Genomic DNA, 26,245 nt, shown 5'->3' with positions numbered 1-26,245 from the left:
CTGAGTCACCCTTCTTTTATACTCCCCTCCATCCCCTCATCTCTCTAACATGTAAATTGAATCATCTTCTTCATGCAAAACTTTGCCATCTTTTGTTTCTTTAAAGGTAAAACCTAAACTAACTTTTGGTATGTGAGGCTCTCCCAGATCTGAGCCCCTTCTTGTTTCTCTAACTACAGTGTTAGAAAGAATGACTTTTGCTCTATTGACTGGCACTCTCAAATATCAACATTCAATGTTCAAACATCTTCCGGCTCCTCAAATTAAATCTGCTTACACTCCAGCACCAACATTTAACTGAAAAGTTTTAAGCTACTCCACCATGGATTTTATTTCTTTTATGTTCTTTAGTTCTACAAGTTTTTAATAGTATAGTCTACTATTTATCACTGTAAATGCACCATCTTTTGGCTTCAAAACAGAATGAGGAGAGTTTATGAGCTTGCCTCAAAAATTAATGACCACTTATAAAATAAAATTTCTGTGGGGAAATATGTTCCCAGTTCTCAATGACTGGCTCATGAACTTCTGAAATCCAAACTCATTTGTATTTCAAGGTTGTCTACAACATATCCATGAGATACCATGAACATCTTATCTTTATGATGTCATTAAGTTAAAAAATGTAATCTAAAGTGAAATATTTTGTGCCTTCTCTCCCTCTTTTTTTCTTCCTCCCCTTTTTTCCCTCCTCCTTTTTTCTCCATCCTTCCTTGCCTCCTTCCTTTCTTATTTTGCTTTTCCCTTCTCATGTTTTTCAAATGCAGTTAAAAAAAAAATCCTCCATATTCCAAGCTGCATTGGTGGTGGTGGTGGTGGTGGTGGTGGGGGGGAACCTTCAAAAAAGTGTTAAGATTATGACTCTCGTCACTGTAATTCTGTTTATAGGATTTATGGAAAAGTAATGAGATCCAAGAAAATAAAATAAAACTTAAAAGGTCCCACCAACAAGCAAAACAAATCCTTGCTGTAGGAAATAGAGTTATATAAAAGATTTATATTTTGTTTCATATAACTCAGAGGAAACTCATATCCCCTGTTAACTGCCATCTCTAATTAGTTACAGACAATTTAACTCCATAAATATTTGCAATGACTAATAATAATTGATACATGTATTATGCTTTTAATCTCCTAAGAAATGTTAATATTGATTAATTTTTCCTAGAATCCTGGGATGGTGCCAGTATTTTATCCCAGTATGGACCAAGGTAGAGATGCCACTTTGTAATCAGCTCATTATGGTTGAATTAACCTGGTTGTGCACATTTAACCAGGTTTGTCTCTATGCCATATCCTCCACTCAGCTCAGCACCAGCCATCAACCAAAGTGACTTTCCTCTCGTGTTTTCCCATTGATCCAAATAAGCCTAGAGACAAACTTGGCTATCCTCAGAACCATTTAAAGAAGCATTAAAAAATACTCATGGTGCACGGGTCCCATCTCAGACTGAACCAATCAGAACCTTTAAGACCTGGGCCCAGCAGGGTTGACCAACATGAGTACAACTTTCATGGCATGGAAGGAGGAAGACATTCTGCAGACCTCTACAAGTGGAGTTGTTCTTGAAGGAAAAGAGGAGTTTCAATGGGGATCTGTGATGGTTAATTTTACAGGTCAACTTGACTAGTCCATGGGGTTCCCAAACATTTGGTTAAACATTACTCTGGGTATGACTGTGAGGGTGATTCTGGATGAGATTAACATCTGGATCAGTAGGCTGAATGAAGCAGATTGCCCTTCCCCATGGGAGTGGGCCTCATGCAATCCATCAAAGCCTCAAGAGAAAGAAAGGTTGACTCAAGGAATATTTGCTGATTTTTTTTTTTCTCTACCTGAATTTTTAAAGCTGATTTACTCCTGACTTTGGTCTTAAGAGTTAGACTAGAACCTACTACATTACCTTTTCTGATTCTCAAGTTTTCAACTTGGATGAAAACCTGAGAACCTGATTTCTGATGGGCTCTCCAAGTGTCTCCCAAGATCACATGAGCCAATTCCTTACTATAAACACATGTCCTATTGATTCTATTTCTCTGGGAATCCTGACTAATATAAGATCATATTTTTTCAATTATGTATTCTAGTATAAATATATATGAAGGTACAAAGAAAATGTCAGATATTTTGCAATGAAAGCGACCAGGACAAAAGAAGGCCCCTGTTCAATTGGGGGAAGCTATGGGAGGATTCAGAATAAAGCTTTTCATAAGAAAATGTTTTCTATTCCATTCACAAACACATAAAGAATCTCATATGATTCGAAAATTTAGGAATGGTGAAACCGTGAATATAGCTTAAAGGCAAACATATTGTCTGACTATACTGAATAATGATAAGCTCTTTACTTCATATCTGAAATGTTTACTGAAAAAAGAAGTAAAAACTATCACCAGGAGGAGAAAGGTAGTGCTCAGTACTGAAATTAACAGAAGTGCAAGGAAAAGGATTCTCAGGGATCAAATCTCATTGGCATGGGGCTTCTCTTTTCATACTGGACCGTGATTCCCATGATCTACGGTATGATTTATGATATTAAATACTGAAGTCATGGTGTATCTGATGGTTGATATTCCCTGCTACATTTCTCTCTCTTTTTCTCATCCCTTCTTCAGTATCCCCTCTCCCGCTTACCCCATCCTTTGAGAAGTTGATAAGTGTTTTAGGAAATATATTAAAAATTAGGCATATTAATATGAGAGAGCTCTAAATTAAGAATGAGGTCTATTTGGGAAAACATGTTCTCCACTTAAAAACATTTAAAAGTGAAAAAATAAGGTGTGTGCTATAATTTAAAGCAAATCACGTTAAATATAGATAAAGAAAATAAAGTAATCTAATGGAAACTTTCCAAATTTCCCATGTCAGAACCATTCAAGCAATACCAAAAACAGGCAACCAAGGGAAAAAAATCACAAGCAAATAATTTAGCATATAATATGTAGCACCAGCAGGCTTGACTTTAATATGAATTACTCTACAGAAAAACTGTTTTGCAAATGTGTCATTGGTTTTAATATGTTACTGTATAAAATATGAAGTTTTGCACCAAGTACATTCTATAATTTAGATTTTTAGCTTAGTTGCAAGGCTTACTTATGTAACTCTACACAATGATGAGTCTGGAAGGCTTGCGCTTATAAGGAAAAAATGCCCTCATTTTAGTGATTCCAGTATAAACTTACAGAAATATCAAATTACTTATTGAAAAATCCAGATGAAGCAAGAAGGAATGTTCTGGGAAGTTGCTGTTGACAGTATGTTGCCCTGATCTTATAGATGTATATTTCCCAGGATTTCTAAGTGAGGATTATCAGCATTTTAAAAATAAGAATGCGCCGAAACCGGTTTGGCTCAGTGGTAGAGCGTCGGTCTGCGGATTGAAAGGTCCCGGGTTCGATTCCGGTCAAGGGCATGTACCTTGGTTGTGGGCACATCCCCGGTAGGGGTGTGCAAGAGGTAGCTGGTCGATGTTTCTCTTTCATTGACGTTTCTAGCTCTCTATCTCTCTCCATTCCTCTCTGTAAAATATCAATAAAATATATTAAAAAATAAATAAAATAAAAATAAATGCTCGAGAAGGGCTGAGTGTCTCCTTCTCTTCTCCTTCTTCTTTTTTTCTTTTCTTTTTTTTAAAATATATTTTATTGATTTTTTTTTTTTTTTTTTTTTACAGAGAGGAAGGGAGAGGGGTAGAGTTAGAAACATCAATGATAGAGAATCATCTACCAGCTGCCTCCTGCACACCCCCTACTGGGGATGCACCCACAACCAAGGTACATGCCCTTGACCGGAATTGAATCTGACCTTTCAATTGACCGGACCTTTCAATCTGCAGGCCAACGCTCTATCCACTGAGCCAAACCAGTTTCAGCTTCTTTTTTAAAGAAGTATTAAGTCTAACTTTGTATAAAAAGAGAGCTAGCTTAAGATAATTAAGAATGAATTCAGAGAGTATGACTTGTTCCCAAGTCTTCTTCCAACACCCCACGTTGACTGCTCTGACCTTAGCCTGTCTTAGCCTCCTCAAGAGTATGGAAGCAAGGTCACAGAGAGAAGCAGAGGGGGACATTCCAAAGTCAATTTAATCCAGGAGACTGATCACGGGCTATCAAATAAGTTAAAGTGCAGCTCTGTTATCCAGATCCTAAAATGTCAGCCAACGTCACCAGCATGAGAAGCGTAATTGAAAGGAGACATTATGCACCAACAGAAACACACATAGCAACAACTGCTGTGAACATCAGTGAGCATTTTTCAACTAGGAAAGGTTACTATATGGATGTGCAATGCTCCTCTCTTGGAGCCTAAATCTGGTGGGATGGAATCATATCAACTGGGCACTTCACAGATACAGAGAGGTACTTCTCCCTACCGTCTTCTCTTTTTCCACTAACTACCCCTTTACCCTTTGGGCATCTTCTGTTCTTTCAGCAGAAATTTGAAAAGAAAACACCTAAAAGAAACAACAGTGGAATGCCAATTTTCTCCATTACCTAATTTTTCCAACCTGTTACAAAGTGCGACTAAAATTAAGAGGGAGCATCATTCCTTGTGTATGTTAAACACTCCTGGTAAACCAAACACCACATTGAGAGGCTGAGCTTTGACAATGCTGCAAATACCCTTCTGTAAGTTGCTTGTGAAATGTCACTTCTTTGAAGGGCCATATTTCATTAACTTGGCAACACTCTGTTTCAAGGTCATTTCCAAGTGCTCGTCTTGTGCAGAGCAGCATGCGTGGAGCAGCACTAGCATGGCACCAGGTCAATCCATTAGTCATTGCTGGAGTGAGCTTTCTGTGGAGAGGCAGGCTGCCTCAAAGTCAGATGGGCTTTTGAGAAGCATGCCAAGAAAACTTTAAGATTTGAAATGTTACAAAAGTGAAGGTCAAAACATCTTTTAATTGCCTATTATCCAAGCACAAGGTTGCTTTTCATATTCTATGCAAATATTACGTATCGGCCCTGTGTGAAACCAGCTTTGAAAATGTGGTGAGTTTGTGCATATGTCTTCAATTGAGTATAATGCTGAGTGCCAAACTTCAACCAAGCTGATCAGACTGTAGGTCTCTGTGTAAAAGCCTAAAGTGGTGGAATCTAGTTGCTATAGCTGCAAATTAAACAAATAAATGAGACACCATGGAATGCAGCAAAATATCTGTGGTTTGATTAGTTCATATTTGCCATATGTGTGAATATTAGCAGTCAAATTCAGATTTTAAGCGACGTTTTTTTTGATAGGTGCAGCTGGGGTAAATGCTTAAAAATAAGATTTGCATTATATGTCCGAGGATACCTATCTTACATTTTAGATAAGCTTTTAATGAATTTCATTAATTTTTTTTACTTTAGGAGTACATATAAATTCAGTGTTGCTAAAAATATAGGATTTCCAGCAGTGCATTTTTCCTTGAAGTTTTAGACAGGGTTTGACACTGACCTGTTATTTGTTATATGATAATAAGTGAAAATCATTAGCTATAGGGAACCTTCATCTCATTTTATATAATGTTGTCCTATGCTATTCTACCCTATTTTCAAGGATTTATATTTATTAGGTTTACTACTCCCTGAAAATAAGACATCCTCTGAAAATAAGACCTAGCGCATGGAAAGATAAGACATCCCCTAAAAATCAGACCTAGTGCAACTTTGGGAGAAAAAATTAATATAAGACACTGTCTTATTTTTGGGGAAACAGGGTCTGTGGCAGACATTTGCTGTGTACCTCCATGGCCAACCTCATGAATTCCCACAACAAACTGAAACCAGAGAACACTTGAGAAATCATTTGGCTCAGTCCCTCTTTCTAGGTGACTCACATGTCTGCATCTATTAGAAGCACAACTTCCAGAAACAGAGTGGGGTTTTTTTTTTGGTTAATCTGGTGTGAGGAAGAGAATGGAGCAAAAAAAGACAATCTTTTGTGTGTATGGTGATGGCAGCAGGGTATAGAAAGAATGTTTACTAACCTCTATCTTTTTATCCTACTCATACAGATAGCAGCAATGTGAGCAGCAGCACATCTACACAAATAAAAGAGTAAGATGCAAATTGACTGTACCTTCATGACACCCACCAGCCAATCAGGAGTGAGTATGCAAGTTAACCCAACAAAGATGGCAGGTTAATTTGCATATGCAGGCACCAAGCGGCCAAGGGCAGGATGGAATGCTTGAATCATTGCCATGGTGATGATGCAAGCATTCCACACTGCCCCAGCTGCTCTGGGGCCTCTGAGCAGTGTGGGAAGGCAGAAAGGTGGCTCCAGGCAGAGCAAAGTCAGTGCCGGCAGCTAGGGGAAGGAAGACCCATTTTGCACAAATCTTTGTGCATTGGGCACCTAGTGGATGTATAGAATTATGAGATATATTATCAGGTCACAAAAATTAATGCATTTGATAAGGATGAAAGGGGCTTTATTGGTGAAACATTTCCACCAATTGGCTAATCCTTGCATCTGGTTTAAACCACATCTTCATTGGATTAAGTGCAAGCTCATTCTCTGGGTATGGTAAAGCAATAGGGAATAATCATTCTTGCTTAGATGAAAAGAAAAATAACCTACAATGCTGGGAATATTTATTAGTGTCCTAAGGAAATATGTTTGGTGAAATATAATGACAATTCATGTTTAAAGATATCTTTTTAACTAGATGTTAATGAAGTTCCATAGAGATAGGTCCTCAGCATTCTGCTCCCAACTTGTCCACTGACAAGCCATGTGAACTTGGACAAATTACTATGCTGGACATTTGACTCAATTCCTTGCAACAGTCTTTCTTATAGCTGAAGGCTCATGGTTGTGGCCCACTGCGGAAGCTCCATCACTGGAAATGCTCAAGCAGAAAATGAAAGGGAATTTGCCAGGATGTTGTTCAGGTGATTAAAGTGTCACATGGCATATAGATAAGATGATCTTTAGAATCACTTCCCAAGTTTAAGGTTCTGGGATTCATGATAGAAAATGCAGCTCTTTTTCCACTTCACTTTCCTTGGCACCTATCACTGATGCTTGCTGAGGTTGAAGCTTCAATTTAAAGGGAACTGGAAAGGATAAAGGAATAGACTTCTGCCAAGGAGTTGGGTCTGTGGCTAATGAATGATCTGTCTGTGGTAGTGAAGAAGGAAGCCAGTTCCTAAGACAATACCTTCCTCCCTGCTCCACCCCCTCCTCTGACTAAGGGCAAATGAATGAGAAACATATGAATTAAGTTTACTTTGAAATATCGATGGATTTAAGGATTAGGGGTAAAAGACTCGAGTAAACCACACTTTGGGTTTTGCTGACCCAAAAACATCTGAATATGACTTACAGACCTTTTGATGAACTTACACTACTGCTGGGCCTGCTCATCTATTAAATGTAGCAAGAAAAAGGGCAGAGTATAAGCCGAATATTATTAGCCTTGAATTCTACCCTTGCATAAAAAAGTATTATAGTTCTACAAAGGAATTTGTGATGGCAGGAAATTGCTTTAAAAAGCCACTGACTCTTACCCTAGAGAAAAAAATAACTAATACCCAGATGAAATAATCAATATATGGAAGAGCTTTTCAATAAATTTGATTCAGGCTATTATATAACTGTTCTGTAGCTCTTAGGCATTTCAGGCACCCATGATGTGTTCTTTTATTCATCAATTCAGCCCTTCTTGAGCAGTAATAATAACATGACATGTACCAAACAATAAGACCTTCTGAGAGGGTGGAAGCAAGCCATGCAGGATTTTCCTGCAGTGCAGCTGAGATTGAAGAGTGAAGTAAAATACAAGGAAAGCAGTGAACGGTTTGGATTGCATTTTCTGTCAATTATTAGGAAAAGATAAAGACTGGAGGAAAAGAGAACAAGAGAAAGCATGGATGTTGAATACTGTAACAAATATACATTGACTGCCCGTTATGTGGAGACACTGTTCTAAGTGCTTGGGATAACTCAGTAACTAAACCAAAGATCTTTGCCCTTATGGAAATTATATTCTAGCAGAGGAAGATGGACAATAAGGCACAAATACAACATATAAGTAAAATTAGGTAATATGTCAAGGATGATAGATGCCACGAGAGGAATAAAGAGCAGGATAAGAAACTCTGGGGGGCTTTGGGGGTTGTTGTAGTGTTTAATGGGCTGAGAAGGCGATTTTGAGCAAAGACTTCAAGGAGGTGAAGGAGTAAGCCAAGCAGATTTCTGGTGGACAGCATTCCAAGGCAGGAAGGTACTTGATGTGTGTAAAGAACAGTAAGGAGGCCAGCTCAATCAATTAATATATATATATATATGCCCAAGAGAACTTTTGTCCAGTCACTATGATGCACACTGACTACCAGGGAGCAGACGCTCAATGCAGGAGCTGCCCCCTGATGGTTAGTGTGCTCCCCCAGCAGGAGCACCTCTCAGCTGACCAATGAGGCCAGACACTGCGCTCACAGCTGGTGAGCGCAGCTGCAGTGGTGCAAGCCTCTCTTGTGGACACTCCCCCTGTATACTCCTCCCCCGTCCAGACCAGGACTGGGATCGGGATGGCATTGGGACTGACTGGGTTCGAGCTCGAGGCTGCTTCTCAGTCATGGGCACACCGGTATTGCCCTAGGATGGGCACGGAGACCACAGCGGAGCATCAGTGAGACTACTGAGCGGCAGCAGCAGGCACAGCAGGGCTGGGATGAGTGGGAGCGTTGTGGCGCCTGGCCTGGTCTGGGGCTCCTCCCAGGCCACCTGCCGCTTTGCTTCATGCACTACTACGTCCTGAAGGGGATGATGGTCTGCAGGTTTCGGCCTGATCGCCACAGTCCATGGTGAGGGACCCAAAGTTGCATGAATCCATGCACTGTGCCTCTAGTTGATTCATAAAATATATACTGAGTACCTATAAAATGCCAAGCACTATACCAAGCACTGCAGGGGAAAAAAGTTAATCTCCAAACTTCAAAGAGCTATGGAGGAGATATGGCATGAAAACTGTTTGATTTGGTCATTGTGCCTTCTTTAACATAGTACATTTTAAACTTTCTTTCCCCTAATCTTCTTCCCATCTCCTTACTTGATATCCCTCCTTTCTGAAGCCATCTCTCTTCTCACCCATGGCATTAATCCATTTTCTTTTCTCCTCTCTTTTCCCCTTCGCCGCCATGCTCTGCTTTCTCTTCAGACCGCATAAATCTTTCGCCTTTTAGCTTCTCTCTAGGTCCTATTTCTCTCACCAATTCTCTGGATTTCTCTTGTATCGTTCAGGAGTTTTTCTTTATCTCTTATTTCCTGTATTTAAAAACAATTATGTCTAGGTGTAGATTTTTTGGTATTTATCTGACTTGGTGTTTCCTGAGCTTCCTGACTCTGTGGTTTGGTGTCTGACAATTTGGGTAAATTCTCAATCTTATTTTTTTGGTTTCTTCCTCTTTCTTCTCCTTCTGGTAATCTCATCATGAATGTATTAATTTTTTTTTTTTTTTTTTTTGTAGTTGGCCCACAATCTTTGCATATTCTGGTCTATTTTTTTTTTTCAGTGTTTGTTCTCTTTATTTTTCAGTATTACAAGGACTTTACTGATACATCCTCTATCACAGCGACTTAGGCTGTGGTTAGCTTCACCTGAGGGCAGACCTTGTTAAAAACAGGATGCTCCAGTGCACTATTTAAAAATGATTGCTTTCCCCCTGACAATGCTGGCAGCAGATTTTTCTCAGATATTTACTATGGAGACCCAGTCGAGCTCCTGGGGGTAAATCTCACAATGAATCTCTGCTCCAGTACATTATTGTTCTTTATATTTGCCTGTCTCTTCAATCTTGGAGTTTTCCCTGTGTCCTCCCCCTCTTAAGGATACAAGGAGAGATGTTGATTTTTCAGTCTCTTCAGCTTTTGTTAGGATGGAGATGCAACTTCTAAGCATTTTATGTGTGAACCTGGAAAACTCTCTTGGTCTCTCTATCTCATAAACTGTTCAAAGTTTTCTCAAACATCAGTTTAAAAAATACATTTTCTACAATGTACAATATTTTTGTTAGAAATAAATATATGGTAAAAATGACAACAGTTAATTAAAGCGGATTACTGATTTTAATAGAATAGTAATAAAAACTTCATGTCAAAATTTAGATCAGCAAAATCTGACTGTAGAATTGGTCTTGGTAGCACTAAAGATCACAAGTAAAAATTTGCCATGGAAGAAGCTATGATCAGTAAAATTAAATATGAAAAAAAACCTTATACCCGAGAACAGTGTGCATTATTGCTGAAAGTGTCTGCTTCACTGTGAACATTACTCTCCTTTGTCCTCAGTCTTGGGGTCTTATTTGTTTTCTTTGGGAGTCCACTGGGAGTCTTAGAAAGAGGTTCCCAAGAAAGTTCTGACCTCTGTTCCAGTCTGTACTTTTATTTTTAAAAATTTCCAGATATCTTCTAGCTACTTTAGAATATATTGGGAAAAGTGAGAAAGGTCAGTTTTTTCATTCGGAATGTTTACAATGGTCTTCTCTCAACCAACAGCTTCTTTTGTAAAATATCAGAGTGGTACAGGCTCTATGGAACTGAAATGCATAACCTGCGTATCCCTGAACTGGAAATTTACCAAAAGAATAATGTCAAAGCCGAGTTCTCTTGCAAAACCAATAATCATACAAGCAGCATTTAATGCTTTTTCTTCTGGGAAAGATAGATGTACAAAAACTTTAGTAATTACCAAATGTCAAAATAATACTGAACAGAATAAATAGTTGCCTAAATTAAGGTTCTCTTGAGGATCAGTTACATATAAGAACAACTGACAAATCAAGCATGAAGAGAGGTGGGGTGCATTTTTTTCTCTCCTTATAAAGTATATGGGGAATAAACAACTCCTGCTGTGATTATAAGAATATCTAGGTCATGTCTGCAGAAAGATCTGTGGTAATAATAATAATATCCTAACCTTCCACAGTGCTTAGCAATCTCAAAGCACTTCATAAACATTAATTAGGTCTTTGGTTAGCAGAGACACTGTCTCATTGTTGTTGTTTTCCTGTTACAGCATTAGTGAGAGTCTGCAATCATACTGGAGTTTAAATATTTATTTACTTATTGCTTTTAATGTATATTTCCTCCATGGGCAATGCTGTAAAACTAATCAGCAGAAGAGAAAGGTTCAGGGCTCTATTTTTGCAACAAACCAGAACAAAAGTTACTGCTTCTCCTTGTCAGAGTGAATGCAGCCTGCTTTCCAACTTACCTTCCTCTATTTCACATGTGCCATCCTCTAAAAGGGCAAGTGTTTTTCTCATCCTGTAACCACCCGAAGCACAGCAGGATGCATTGCATAGCACAGGTATTCAATAAATAACTGAGGGGTGGGGGAGTGCAGACCCTCCTTCATAGCCCCAATTGCAGAACCTTCACACAACTGTCCATGACCATTTCATTACAATTTAGAAACTGAGTCATTTGCTGATACCATCTATATTTTTCTAGTGTCTGATCATCAGTAGACTGAGGATAGAAAGGTGGTAGAAGGATATAAATGTAAACCTGACATTCTTCCAAATTTCAAAAGCAAGTGCACAACAAACATCTTCATTGTTAACACTTTATGGACATCATGTTTGTTTGTTTTTTGAATTGCTGGGAATACAAAGATAATTAATGCTTCCAGGATAGATTTTTTTAAAAATTTTATTTTGGACACTGAACTGACTCCATTTAAATTTGTCATATTTATATTTTAATTGTAATAAATTGAAATTCTTTTTGGTGTTATTTTCATGGAATCTGGAGATAATTTAGTGGTTACACACCAATGGTGTAATAGTTTTCTAACTCACCTATTTACCCATTTCCTCTTCTCTTCTGCAAATCTAGGATTACTCGCTGAGAAAAAATAGGCAGAGAGCCGAAGGAAATGATAGAATACTTGCCTTTCGTTATAATCATGTCTAACTTCTGGCAACTTTAGTGCATATCAAAATGAAACCCCTGTGAATTTCAGATTCTGTGAGTTTCCCCTTATGTTCATTTCTGGCTAAGCTTGTGCTGGGAAGTTTAAATGCTGTAAATTTCAGACTGACTTAATAATGTCTTCTGAAATGGTGACATGATGGGCTTATAAACTGCATCTGAGTTCTATGGTTCAGGGCTTCAGATCCCTGGAAATTATGTTGAGCCTCTGCAAACAATGAATGTGACCTACACATAATAAGTATAGGCTGCATTCTCTCTAGGAATTCCTGTAGTTACAAAAATATAAACAGGCAACAGCAAATAGGCCTTGTGGGCCATAAACCATTTGCAGAAATATCTAGAAGTTACAAATTAAGCTAGTAAATTGTTAAAAAAAATATGTTTTATAATCCTACCTTTCATACAACAAAATAGGAAATATGTGATTAGATGAGTAACAAAATAAAGGCAAATCAAAATAAATGACAAATATGAATATAAAATACTTATTGTAATATAAGTATAAATATTTTAAAATTTTATTTTCTTGTCTTCATTTCAATAAATTCATGAAATTTGTTGTTATAAAGGAAATTTTTACAAAATTTGAGCCCTACTGATAGTATTACTCTAAGCTAAATCTAACATTAATTAAACTTGAAATGCAATTATAATCAAAGTGTGCACAATTTAAATGTTTTCATCAAAATATGAAATTAAAAATAAATGTAAATTTTTAATTGAATTATTTTTAAATTAAATATTCAAAATGTCTATTAAAATTAAAAGCAAGTACAAACTATAATTACTTATTACATTTTAAAATAAAAATTTAAAAAGCTAAAAATGTTTACTTAATTTTTTGAAATTTCATAAATCTTATTACACATTTTATAAAAATGTAATTATTCATGATTCTAGTATTTAATATTCGTATTTTAATTGTCAATTTAAAATAGCATGTTTTAGCCATATTGTATTTAAATTTTCATATATACAAATTTAGAGTAATGTAAATTATTTAATACTACAAAATATTCCTCAGCTACCATATGCAACTTGGTTGTCTGTATCTCTACAACCATGAATTGAAACATGAAAAAAAGTCAAAGAAAGGGCAATTTTTCTCTACTAAGACACAAAATTCATTGTAAAAGAGTCTATTGAGCTCATATTATCTGAGGATTTGATATGCTAATAAATTTATCTTATCCTTTTCCTAAATATTTGTGGCACTGAAATTCTCCTTGCATTTTCATGCAGTGTTTGCCTTCATGAGTAAGAATTTTAACCCATCCAAGTGAATCAAGGGAAAATGAAGAGACTCAAATTGAAGTTCTAATGGCTGCCTACCTGCTCAATAAACCATTCTTTAGAAACATTAAATAGTGCCAAGATCTGCAAAGGAGGTGATTCATTCTATGGCCCAAAGGTAATATGGTTCAATTGAGGGACCCAAATAGTCAAGGACTATATTCTAAGCGCATGATACACCAATAGTTCTCAGCTAATGCCCTTCCAGTATCAGAAACTTTCTGAGCTTAAGTGTCTTCATCTGTAAAAGGATAATACTTCCTCATTCATAGTACCCGTGTGAAAATTAAGTGATATAACCACTATAGAATGCTTGGCACACAGTAAATTCTCAAAAATAATAGCTAGTAGTATCAAATGGCACAGAATTATAGAAACTGGCAATACTGAATTCATTCATCAATCTAACAAATATGTATTGATCCTACAGTAAGCCAGGAGTTGGGCAGAGTGCTTGGGATTTAAAGGCTGCTGTTTTGTCTTGGGAGTATAGCATTTTTGTGGGGGGATCAGAAGTGTGAAGTAGAGATATGAAGGTGCTGTGCAAGCACCAATGACAGAAGAGCTAACTTGATTTAGGAGACTGAGGCAAGACTTCTTAGAGATGTTATCTAAGCTAGCAGGGTGAGCAGTTTCCCAGCAGAAAATGGGAAGAGCATATGGGACAGAGGATTGCAAAGACATGGAGTCATGAAAGAGCTTTCACAATCGAGAAAAGTAGAAAGTTAGGTAAAGAGGGGCGGAGTAAGCAAGTCAGGCCCCTTAGATGGCTAAAGTGAAGCAGTAAGACCTAGCTGATTTCTTGGGAATTAGACTAAAGGTGCCACATTAATCTTTCATCAGTGTGCTCTGTTGGGTTCAAATAAACTTCTATTGAAATAGTTTTCTGAGATGTGCCACTTTTGACAAAGAGGCTTACAAAAGGATTGATCAAAGCCATTCAGCATAATATTTATTTGTTAGTACACACCACTTTTCTTAAACCACATCAAAATTGGGGCAGGGAGCAAACTATTATTTTGGACTTGACACTAGCTCTTCGCTCCCCTATAATTTCTGTGATGGGTTGCCCTTTTCTCCAGAAGCACCCAGAGATAGTCTAAAAATTGCAGTAACAAAAACAAACAAAAAAACCCCAACAAAACAAACAAAAAAAATGCAGGCTTCTTAGTTACTACCAAAATTGTGCTTAATTCCAAAGCAGAAAGGGAATGTTTCTTTGCAGACAGTATCTCTTCAAATCTTGTAAAGTAATGTGTAAACCATCCAAAGTATTTGATTTGAAACTTGGGAAGGTAACACAATGGCTAAAGCATCAGAAAGAATTAGACCAAGGAGAAGGAAAAAACCCAGCAGCTGCAGGCAAATACCCTGGGATGGGCAGACCTGACAAGGCAGTCACTTCTAAGGACACCTCCAATGCCATCTCCCAGAAAACAGAATAGCCCTGTTGCTCCTCCAGGAGAAATTCTCCAGCACAATATGCAGTTACTTCCAGAACAATCCCACTGATGTGAGTGGAGGAGGAGCAGAGTGTCAGTAGTTGTGCAGGTGGGAATTGATTCTCAGGCTCCAAGAGTGGACGAGCCTTTCAATGGTGCGAATTCATCCCAGATTAAGCTAGTTGTATTATCCAACACCAACAGTGCCTCTTATAAACTGTGGATTCATGTACTGCATAGTTTTAGTAGTGACTCAATTTCATGGGAAGACATTATTTTATTTAAACTCAGTATTCTTCTGTAGTCATAATTGCATCATAATCTTACAACATTTCAAAGCTATTTAGAGAGTCTATGGAAAGCCTAAATTAGCACTTAATAGTAAAAGGTGAAAGATTTATACGATCTGAAGAGAAACCAGAGTATAGCACTTAATAGATTTAAAAAAAAATAAAGTTATCATTTGTTTTAGTTGACTCACCATTCCGTGGTTCAGCCACCCTGGGATAAAATTATCAAGCAACTTCGGGTAAATCATCTCTCTGTCATAGGCATAAATGATCCAGAACACCACTACAACAAACTAGAAGGGAAAAGAAATCCTTTATTTCAAATTCACTAATTATCCACAACATACAATTCGTTAATTAACTATTGTTTAAAGAACCCAACATTATTTGTAATCTATAATGAAAGACAAATCAGTAAACCAGCTAATGACCAGAAAGACAGTTCTAACTTCACACCATTAGTGGTAATGGCTGGAGGCCTTCCTCTTTCCCTGATCTCTCAATTGTGTGTGTTTTTGTTTTTTTTTTCTTCTTTTTCTTTTTTTTTTTTTTTCAGGCAGAGGAATCTCTCTAAAAGGGAGAGAAATGGTTTGTCTGTTGTCTGCAATAGCTCCCTCCCAGGGCTAATTGGGTTGGTTTGATTCCTCTCAAGAGGGTTTAAAAGTTCACTGGTGGTTTTGAATCCCATTCGCCACTCTACAGAGTTAGCACACATTCAAGAATCTGTAGTGGATGTCCCTTTTCCTTGAACTCATCATGTGGTTTAAATTAATCTTCGCATTCTCAAGTTTCTATTTCACCACTAACTACTTTAGAATCGCTGCTATAAAATGTCCCAAAGTCACATTGCAAGCAAATGTATTAATTTATGTGCCCTAAACAGGGGCTTTGGCAGCTCTGAGAAGTAGATCGTATGGAGGGCAAAGGAAGATTCCTAATTCTCTTGTAAGTTCATCTGGGTCCTAGAGGTGGGTTTTGACCCATCAGCAACATAATCATCAAAAGAGAGTAGAGTATTCAACTTATTATCATTTTCTCTTCAAACTAATGATGGGAGAATAAGTTCAGATACAATAGAGAAAAGAAAGGCCCAAGGTCTTAACTTTCAGCACAGAATTTAAAAGAAAAAGTGGATGCTTTGTACATAGTCAATAAATGTAGTTTTTGATGTCAGAGGGAGGATTGATTAAAGTTTCTGTAGAGTTATGTCTCAACCAATAAATACTAGAGAATGATAAAATGCAGCATGAATATTCAACAGAAACAATTTACATCTCATTTCTTATGTCATCCATGTCCCCACATTTTATTAATAAAAGTAATAAATATTTTAATGCCAAGTTTTATAAAACCCCTGGTGATTATAGCTCAAGGCTAGTAATCAGATGGGTTCCAAATTTCTATTCCAAGTATTTCAATTACTACATGGATTAGCTTGCCTGAAAAATAACCACCCTTAAAACCTAGGATATTATGAACATTCATTCTTTCATAAAACATACTGAATGATAATTATAATATAAATGTAGATTATACACATAATTTTATGTAATTTTTTAAATATATATTTTATTGATTTTTCACAGAGAGGAAGAGAGAGGAATAGAGAGTTAGAAATATCGATGAGAGAGAATCATCATCGATCGGCTGCCTCCTGCCACCCCCTACTGGAGATGTGCCCACAACCAAGGTACATGCCCTTGACCGAAATCGAACCCGGGACCTTTCTGTCCTCAGGCCAATGCTCTATCCACTGAGCCAAACCGGTCCCAGCAGATTATACACATAATTTTAATATGAGTGGGGTCCCAGTTATTTACCTGCTTTTGGGTGAACTATTTTCACTCAGTTGATAAGTGTACAAGATGACAAAAGAAAAAAAAATCTGTTCTTATCATTAGGGTTGTTACAAGTATAATACATAATTTTTGAATTATCCACAATTTTAATTTATTCATTCCACTACAGACTTCAAATATGGTAGCTATCAGTGCCACCTGCCTGCAGACCTACAAGCTACAGCCTTGCTAACAAAGTGGGGTCCATGGATCAGCAGCACCTGAGAGCTTGTTAGATGTGCAGAATACCACTTCCCATCCTGATGTGTTTTGATCCTGCATTTCAGTAAGAGCCCGCGGTCTTTTATATGCATATCAGAGTTTGAAATGTTCTGCTTTGGAAGGCCCTGCTCTAGCCACCTTGAGCCTCCTTTCTTACCATGGAGTGAGGCGATCCCATGACTGAGTGGCTTGTCTAGCTAGAACCTGCACCTCTCCTCTTCAGGAAACCATGACCCTGGAATTCCCAGAGACACCAGTATGCCTCGGAGCCTGTGTGGCCTCTGTCCTAGGTCTGACCGCAGGAGTTGATTGTGAAATGTATCCTCTGACCTGAGAGATGGTTAAGAGGCATTTGTTTCTGGAGGGGGAGAACAAAAGTTTTACATTGGGATCCACACAGGCATGAAGCCATTTCAGTCCTAGATGGAGCTACAGGTGGAAAACCTCTTATCTTTGCAATATAATGAAACCTAATCATGAAAGTGAAATCCCATCATATTCACAGGACCCTCCCACACTCAAGGAGAAGGATTTATACTGGCCTCTCAGCAGGAATAGGAGGGGGAGTGGAATCTTGGGGTCATTTTAGGATTCTTTCTCTGTTCTTTCCAAAATTGCTTTGGCTATTTTAAGTCCTTTGCATTTCCTACTAAATTTTAGAATCTCAGCGAAGTAATTTATATAAAAATATCCTGCTAGAGTTCTGATTATCACCATTGAATCAATATATTCAGCTTGTGAAGAAATGACATCTTAACAATATTAAGTCTTTAGCCCATGAACATAATTTATATCTCCATTTATTTAGATCTTTAATTTCTCAATGTTTGTAGTCTTCAGTATATATAGATCTTGCACATATTTTGTTAAATCTATGACTAAGCATTTGATTTTTTATGCTATTTTAGATAGTATTAAATTTCTTTTATATTCTTTGTTGCCAGTATATAGGAATATAAACAATTTTTGTATGTTGACATTTGTTCAATTCACTTAGTAGTTTGAGAATTTTTTAAAGTGTTTTAGATTTTTATATGTGTGTGATCTGCAAATATAGACAGTTTTTCTTCTTCCTTTATAAGTTATATGCCTTTTATTATCTTTTCTTTTCTTTTCTTATTGCACAACCTATGACCTTCAGCAAAATGTTCATTAGATGTGATTAAGAATGAGCATGCTTGCCTCCTTCCTTATCTTAGGGAAAGTGTTAGGTAAGTCTTTCAACAATTAATTTTTTTTCTTTTAAAAAAATTTCTTTATTGATTAAGGTGTTACATATATGTCTTTATTCCATTACCTCCCCCTGCCCCCATCCTCCCCACCATTCCCTCATCCTCTTGCTGTCTGTGTCCACTGGTTAGGCTTATATGCATGCATACAAGTCTTTTGGTTGATCTCTCCCCTTTACTCCCACCCTCCCCTACCTTCCCTCTTAGGTTTGACGGTCTGACTGATGTTTCTCTGTCTCTGGATCTGTTTTTATTCATCAGTTTATATTGATGATTATATCCCATAAATGAGTAAGATCATGTGATATTTATCTTTCTCTGGCTTATTTCGCTTAGCATAATGCTCTCCATTTCCATGCTGTTGCAAATGGAAAGAACTCCTTTTTTACTGCAGCATAGTATTCTATTGTGTAGATGTACCACTGTTTTTTAATTCACTCATCTGCTGATGGGCACTTGGGCTGTTTCTAAATCTTAGCTATGGTGAATTGTGCTGCTATGAACATAGGTGTGCATATATCCTTTCTGATTGGTGTTTCTAGTTTCTTGGGATATATTCCTAGAAGTGGGATCAGTAGATCAAATGGGAATTCCATTTTTAGTTTTTTGAGGACGTTCAATACTGTTCTCCACAGTGGCTGCACCAGTCTTCATTCCCACCAGCAGTGAACTAGGGTTCTTTTTCCTGTATCCTCTCCAGCACTTGTCATTTTCAACATTTAAATTTAAATTTCACCTTAGCTGCAGGTTTTTCTTACATGCCTTTTATCAAGTTGAGGAATATCTCTTCTATTGTTAATTTATGTCTGTAATTAATGAGTGCTGGTTTGTTTTCAGATATCTTTGCTGTGTATTTTAAAGTAATAATGTAGTTTTTCTCCTTTATTCTGTTAATATGATAAATTACAATGATTGATTTTTAATGTTAAGCCAACTTTTAATTCTTAGTAATTATGTATTATAATTTTTAGATATAACTGGATTCAACTTGCTGATATTTTGTTAAGATTTGTTTTCCATCTTTATTGATCTAGAGTTAGTTTTCTTTTCTCATGCTGTCTTTTTCTAATTTTGGTAACAGGACAATGCTGGCCTCAAAAGATAATTTGGGAAGTGTTCTCTATTTTCTAAAGAATTTTGTGCACGATTTCTTCATTATCTATTTGATATGCTTTTCTAGTGGAGATATCTGGATTTGTAGGTTTTCTTGTGGGATTTAAATGTGAATTCAAGTTCTTTAATAGATATAGAATTTCTAGGTTTTTTTTCTTTTTTCTTGAGTTTCACTTTGTGGAATGTCTCCATTTCATCTAAGTGTTTGAATTTATAAAGTTGTTCTTAATATTGCACTATGGAAATCAACAAATACTGCAGAGCAGGTATTTTTTCTTTGGAGAACTGGTTGTTAACCGTTTACTGCAAATGAGAGTCACTTTCTGTTCACCATGAGTGATCTTTCAGTGTGCCTACCACATGCAAAGCATTGTGGGATCAATACTTAATAGTGCAATCTAGTCAATTCCATAACCTCTAACATATGTTGAAGGAATTAAATGGGTTATTAAAAGAGAAGAGACTTTCAAGGAAGTGTTAGTCACCTTTCTTAGTGTAACACTATAAGGTCAAGAGGCACAGCTGCCTAATCTACCTTCAAATAATTCTTGAGATATAAACACAGTACAGATATCTTTGCACTGATATCTTCTTGGAAGTATGGTAATCAGCAAACCCAAAATAAGTTTGAGCTTTACTACCAGGGCACAGATAGAAAACAAAAATATGTGCTTTTGGACAGGCTAAGCCCTGTGGCGGGCAAACTGCAGCTCGAGAGCCACATGTGGCTCTTTGGCCCCTTGAGTGTGGTTCTTTCACAAAATACCATGGCCTGGGCTCGTGTATTTTGAAGAAGTGGCATTAGAAGAAGTTTAAGATTAAAAAATTTGGCTCTCAAAAGAAATTTCAATAGTTGTACTGTTGATATTTGGCTCTGTTAACTAATGAGTTTGCCGACCACTGGGCACTGTTGTGAAGAAGCTCCTTCTCTAGCCAGGGCCAATGGCCAGCTATTCCTTAGCACACACCTGCTGCTTCTCAGCTGCCAAGACCAGAATACTGTACTTGAACTGAGAGTGAAAGGAGCACTGTCACTTTCCAGTCCTTCAAGTGTCCCAGACAAAAATACCTGTGTCACAGCAAGTCAGTGAGGCCTCATTTGAACCCCTGAGACTGTTCAAAATGAAACCTAAGGAAAACTAGATTAACCCTTTATCACATTCTGCAAGGAGTCTTTCATATGAGGTCTAATATTATAGAAGCTGAAGCTGATCAACATTAGCCTGCTTCTGTGAAGAAGCTTTATTGACCAGTGAGGAATTCTTGGGAATTCAGTAAAACGTTAGAATGCAAAGGATGCTGCAGAGAACAGTGCCACAAAAGAGGCTACAGAGAAAAGCTACCGTATTTTTCGGACCATAAGACGCACTTTTTCCCCCCAGAAGTGGGGGGGAAAAGTCCCTGCGTCTTATGGTCCAAATATAGCCTACACATATACTTTTAAAAAAAAGTTTTTTTACTTGCCCGGCTCTGTGTGGTCTCTGTGTGCTTGCCCGGCTCTAAAATGGTTCTAAATGCTGCTGTTTACTTTACAGGGTTGATTACATGTGTTTATGACTGTGATGTTGGGTTTTAATGCACATAAAATATTTTAGGACACTATTTGTTTCAGAATCTTTTTTTCTTCATTTCCCTTCTCTAAAAACTGGTGCGTCTTATGGTCTGGAGCGTCTTATGGTCCGAAAAATACGGCACTTATCTGTAGATTGGTCTGTAAAGGCCATTTAACATAATCTCAAACACCCACTGTTGAAGGACGGAAGGAAGGAGAAAAAAGATAGGGAGAAATATATCTTTAATGTCTATAGCTTCAACATGAAGTGATCCTATGGAATTACTTTCCCCTTTAAAACAAATTTACTAGTACTCAAGACTTTACCAAAGACTGATTACAAGTGGGCTCTACTTTGCTTCCAAATTTCCTATTTATATTTTCTTTCCCATCAACTCTTTCCATGATCATACTGTTGCTGAGCAGTAATATTTAGACAAGTTCCCAGTTGTGATTTCTCTTTCCAAACACACATAGCATGAGAATAAGCTGTGTTCTGGATGCTAGCTGGCTGTTTCAGGTGGCCCCACACAGGGTGACTGTCTCATTTTATTACAGCTCCTATTCACTCGCTTTCAAAAATCTTGGAGATCCTGACTCAGAAAGGGGTCTTCTCCTGGCTAACTTCCCTCAGCCATACCCTCAAATGCAGAATGAATAGTTGAGCTTAGGGACTTCTGATACTAGTATTGTACTATCTTTTGTTCCAGAGTACAACTTATTTCTAGTGTTCATTTCCAGAAGTGTGACACGGAACTCCTCTACTTGCAATTATGAGGCTGTAACATTATACACTTTATGCTGTGCATTCTGCTCAAACTATGTTAAAACCAGTATCTCCATTTAGAGAGTTTCTAAAGCATATGTTGAAGTTATGCTTTTTACAACTATAATCTTTTTAGCAGAATTTATCATTTAGCCATATTTATATACATTTAAGTCATTAATTACTCTCCTGGTTGAATAAATAGTGTGGGAATAAAAACCCAACTCCTATAAGTGCCCATGTGATTTGGTGCTTGCCTTTCCAACCTAAACTTCTTCCATATTTACTCTTGCACACCCATAAGCTCCAATTGGCAATTTGATGGTTCTTAAAACTCATTAAGCTCTTTCTTGCCTCAGGACCATAGCATTTTCTGTTCTTTACACTAGGAATGCTGTTCCCCATTTTCACATGGCTGGATTCTCTGTTCCTTCAGGTCTTCATGGAAACCCTGCTAGTGACTCTTTTACTCCATTATTTTCTATCATAGACCCTGATTTTTAAAAATAGGCTCTTCTCTTATTGTTGTCCAATTGTTCATTGCCTGGCTCTTTTATGAGAAAGTAAAGTCTCAGAGAATAATAATTTATTTGTCTTCCTCATTGCTATTTTCCCACTGCCAGGCATAGAACATGTTTATGATTAAAAAAAAAAAAAGGTGCTGAAAAAAATGAATAAAGGTACAGTGCTGCTTCTCATCTGTGTCAGACCCCACATCTTCCTTAGGAACAAGTACTTTTTCACATCTTCAGTTTTCTTCCTGTTGACCTAAACATCACTCTTTTAAAAAGTCTGCCAAGTATTGGAAAATTGAACCAGGGCAGAAGAAGACTCTGATATAAGAAACAAGATATAAGGGCTCCCTGGTTGAGCAAGAAGAACATAGAGATCATTATAGGTGACACACTATAAGAGACAGGAAATGACCCTTGCAGGGAACAGGTGGTCTAAGATGCATGAGAGCACTGGGGAAAAGTTCTGAGCCCTGCTTGGCTTCAGGTATCATAAGTGATAATGTTAAATGTGAAAATGGGTCAGCATATCATCCCTTCAAGAAGCAGGATATGGATAAATTAAGGCAAGCAAGAAAGGATCTATAGTAACCAGCATGAATGCTCAGCCTTGAGCTCACCTGTCACCACACAAAAGAGATATGATAACAATGAGTCAAGGAAAGATAAATGAGCATGGATGGAACTGGAGAGCATTATGCTAAGCAAAATTAGCCTGTCGGGGAAAGATAAATATCACATGATCTCATTCATATATGGAATATAATAATCAAAATAATTTGATGAACAAGAATAGATCCAGAGACAAATGGCAGCAGGGAGGTGGGTTTAGAGAGCAACCAAAGGACTTGTATGCATGCATATTAGCATAACCAATGGACACAGGCACTGGGTTGGTGGAGGTTTGCCTGGGGTGGGAATGGCTGGGGTGGAGTGGGAGGAGGTCAATCAGGGAAAAAGGAGACATATGACCAACCAGAATCTAAAGCCAAACAGTGGGACCCCAGAGCCAAGGCTTTTAATGTCTATAAATATATTTTGCATGCACATATTTCTGAAAGAACAAATAATTGAATGAATGAAAAATTAAACACCAAAGACTATTTCTTGGTGCTGTAGAATGGCCTGCACATAGCAGGAATTCAATGAACATGTGGTGAATAAAATATTTGGTTAATCATTCTAGAAAAACAACTATGGTGTCAAAACAAGCCAGAGGAAAATCATTTGGGCAAAAAATGAAAAAGGATCCCAAGTCAAATTTATAGAAAATATTCCTTTATTAACTTTTGGTCAAGAATATATTTGTATATTTTCAGAAAACAACTCTGAGACCATGTGGATTCTGGCAACAGAGAGGAATTGACAGGACTACACACACACACACACACACACACACACACACACATCCTCTTCTTAGATCCAGATAATACCATCCTACCTAATAAAAGAGTAATATGCAGATTGACCATCACTTCAATACACAAGATGGCTGCCCTCATTTGGTCAAAGATACTACCCCCATGAGGACACAAGATGGCCAGTAGAGGAGGGCATTTGGGAGGGATCAGGCCTGCAAGGGAGGACAGTTGTGGGTGATCAGGCCAGCAGGGGAGGGCAGTTGGAGGTGACCAGGCTGGTGGAGGAAGGAAGTTGGGGGTGACCAGTTCTGCAGGGAAGGGCAGCTGGGGGGACCCAGGCCTGCAGGGGAGAGCAATTGTGGGGGAGGGGGGGACAAGGTCTATAGGGGAGGGCAGTTAGGGGCAAACAGGCTGGCAGGGGAGCAGTTAGGCATCAATCAGGCTGGCAGGGAAGTGGTTAGAGGGTGATCAGGCTGGCAGGCAGAAGCAGTTAGGGGCAATCAGGAAGGCAGGCAGGTGAGCCGTTGGGAGCCAGCAGTCCTGGATTGTGAGAGGGATGTCTGACTGCCAGTTTAGGCCTGATCCCACAAGGATTGGGCCTAGACAGGCAGTTGGAGAGGGTGCAGGCTGGGCTGAGGGTCAACCCCTCTCATGAACGATTTTGTGCACCAGGCCTCTAGGATTATATAACCTTGATTTTGTTGTTTCAGAACATATCCAAGAAAAATAAATCATCTTTTAAAATAAACCACTGTGTGACAAAAAGTCTGTAAACATCAAAATAAAGTGAGAGTGAGAATCCCAGGAGGTCAGTAAGCACAGGGGCCTGCTTCCCTTCAGGGCTATCCGTCACACCACAGTGACCCTGTGCTGGCCTCATGATGCTCTGTGGGATTCAGGAGACAGGAGATAGAGTGCACATAAAGCCAGTCCCAGAGGGTCCCACCTTCAGAGTAAGGGTGGATGAGAAGTGACCGTGGGCAGAGACAAGGACAATGAGGAAACATTCTTCTGGAACTTGAGTTCTGTAGTGAGAGGGAAAAAATTACCCTGATTATTCATGACCATAAGATAATCATCTGAACCACCAGGTGCACTTGTGGCCTGTTATGTGCTTTCAGGTGCAGTGGTCTGAAATGTGTGTTCTTTTAAAGCACACACTGTGCATATGAAAACTGGCCACCGCGTAGGCCAAAAAGAAAGGCAAGTTCCAAAGAAATTGCAGAGTATCGGTATCTGACTGATCATAGACTCTGAACAAAATGCAATCAAGTTTGAAATCAGTGATAGAATGAATAAAAATCCTATACATTTGGGAATCTGAAAATATAAGAAGTCCTTCTGGGACTCGGGATGGCGTGACCACGTGTACCCATGGAATGTCAGAAAGCTGCCTCCTCTAACCTTTAGAGTGAGTGTTTGCAGTGGGCCAGCATCACGCCTCACCAATCGATGCTGTCATCTAACACGCTCTTCTCTGTGACGTGAGGGCATTTTTAGGGCAAACTAAAGGAAGCTCACATTCTTTGGCTGCTTGTCATGTGCCAGATACTGTTCTAAATACTCTGTCTTTCACCGCCCTTCAACACAACTCAGATACGTCAGTTTTGGTTGAGTCCTCTCTTTATGTTAGGAAACCAAAATTTTGAGAACTTATAAAATGAAGTGGTAGATTCATTAGGAAGTGATAAGATCCAAAAGTGGAACCCAGGTCTGTCAGCCTCCACAGCTCATGCCTTTGACTACACCGTGTTCCTTTCAGCCTCACACAGGTGAGATCATCCCATAAGGTGGTCATCTTAGCATTCTCATCACTAACCATACTTTTACAGGTCAAGGTTAGGTCCATTTAAATTGAATTCCACTCCAAAATAATTAAGCAAGGCTTCTTCAATTCTCAAGTGACAACAAATAAAAGAATTAAGCATATCCATAGCCCTCATGCAAGACTATATTTACCATTAGAAGAACCACTGCCAATCATTTAGCATTGGTAGAAGTTTCCTTTTCAGAAAACTATTTGGATCATCATAAAATCATTGAATAATCAAACTCTTGCTGCCCCCCCCCCCTCCTCTCTCTGTCTCTCTGTCTGTCTCTCTTTAATAAAAGGGGACTATGGTCTAGTTATTAGGATTATATTAAAATGAGTATCCACAGGGCAGCTATAAGCACATAGGAGAGACACCCAGCTAATTGCAATTTGAATTTAAAGTTGCAACCTGAGAATAAAATTAAGAAAAGCCTTATTTAATCGAGTCTAATAAAATTTAAGTAAGTAGAGCATCTTTTGTAGAAGCTTCCAGTGCTAGGTGGCTGTGTCAATGATTTCCTACATTTGGTGCCTTGGATGTAGAATTGGAACAGCCTGACCAGAGTACTACTGTAATAGTGGAAATAGAAGCCTGATCGAATAAATCACAGCCTGTAAGTAGGACATGTCAACAGGAGAAAAGTGATGGTCACAGTGGGCAGTGGTTTACGGGTATAGAAGAGCAGAATGTGCCCTCAGCTTTGTGCAGAGAACAGGGTGCCCTGGACATCCAAGGCAGCATTCTGGTTTATTCAGCAAGTCAATCCCTAGGATGCAAAAGGATGCATCAGACTATAGTAATTTGATGACATAACACAAATATCATCCAATTACTGCCTTGATTTCTAGTTCAGCCAGAAATCTTTTAAAAATATATATATT

The 26,245-nt window shown here is 38.1% G+C and overlaps 1 protein-coding gene across 14 annotated transcripts in view; it reads right to left on the bottom strand.

Moving 5' to 3' along the window:
* The window catches only part of AIG1 (androgen induced 1), a 166,011-nt gene that overhangs the window by 97,191 nt on the left and 42,575 nt on the right, over nucleotides 1–26,245 (bottom strand). For 10 of the 14 annotated variants that reach the window (XR_006739990.1, XR_006739991.1, XM_045572822.1 and 7 more), the window contains exon 3: nucleotides 15,149–15,250. The exons of 1 other annotated variant lie outside the window; for it this stretch is intronic. Coding sequence is in view for 11 of the 13 variants with exons in the window: in XM_045572822.1 (XP_045428778.1) it covers nucleotides 15,149–15,250 (102 nt within the window). In the remaining 2 variants the exon portion in view is untranslated. Of the gene's footprint in view, nucleotides 1–1,235; nucleotides 1,371–4,468; nucleotides 4,836–11,036; nucleotides 11,465–15,148; nucleotides 15,251–26,245 lie in introns of those variants that run through there. 3 more of the 14 variants (XM_036414795.2, XM_036414798.2, XM_036414796.2) reach the window with 3 other exon arrangements.

This window comes from Pipistrellus kuhlii, unplaced genomic scaffold, assembly GCF_014108245.1.
Source record: "Pipistrellus kuhlii isolate mPipKuh1 unplaced genomic scaffold, mPipKuh1.p scaffold_m20_p_5, whole genome shotgun sequence".
Classification (NCBI taxonomy): Eukaryota; Metazoa; Chordata; class Mammalia; order Chiroptera; family Vespertilionidae; genus Pipistrellus; species Pipistrellus kuhlii.
This window is presented reverse-complemented; position numbering and strand designations above follow the sequence as displayed.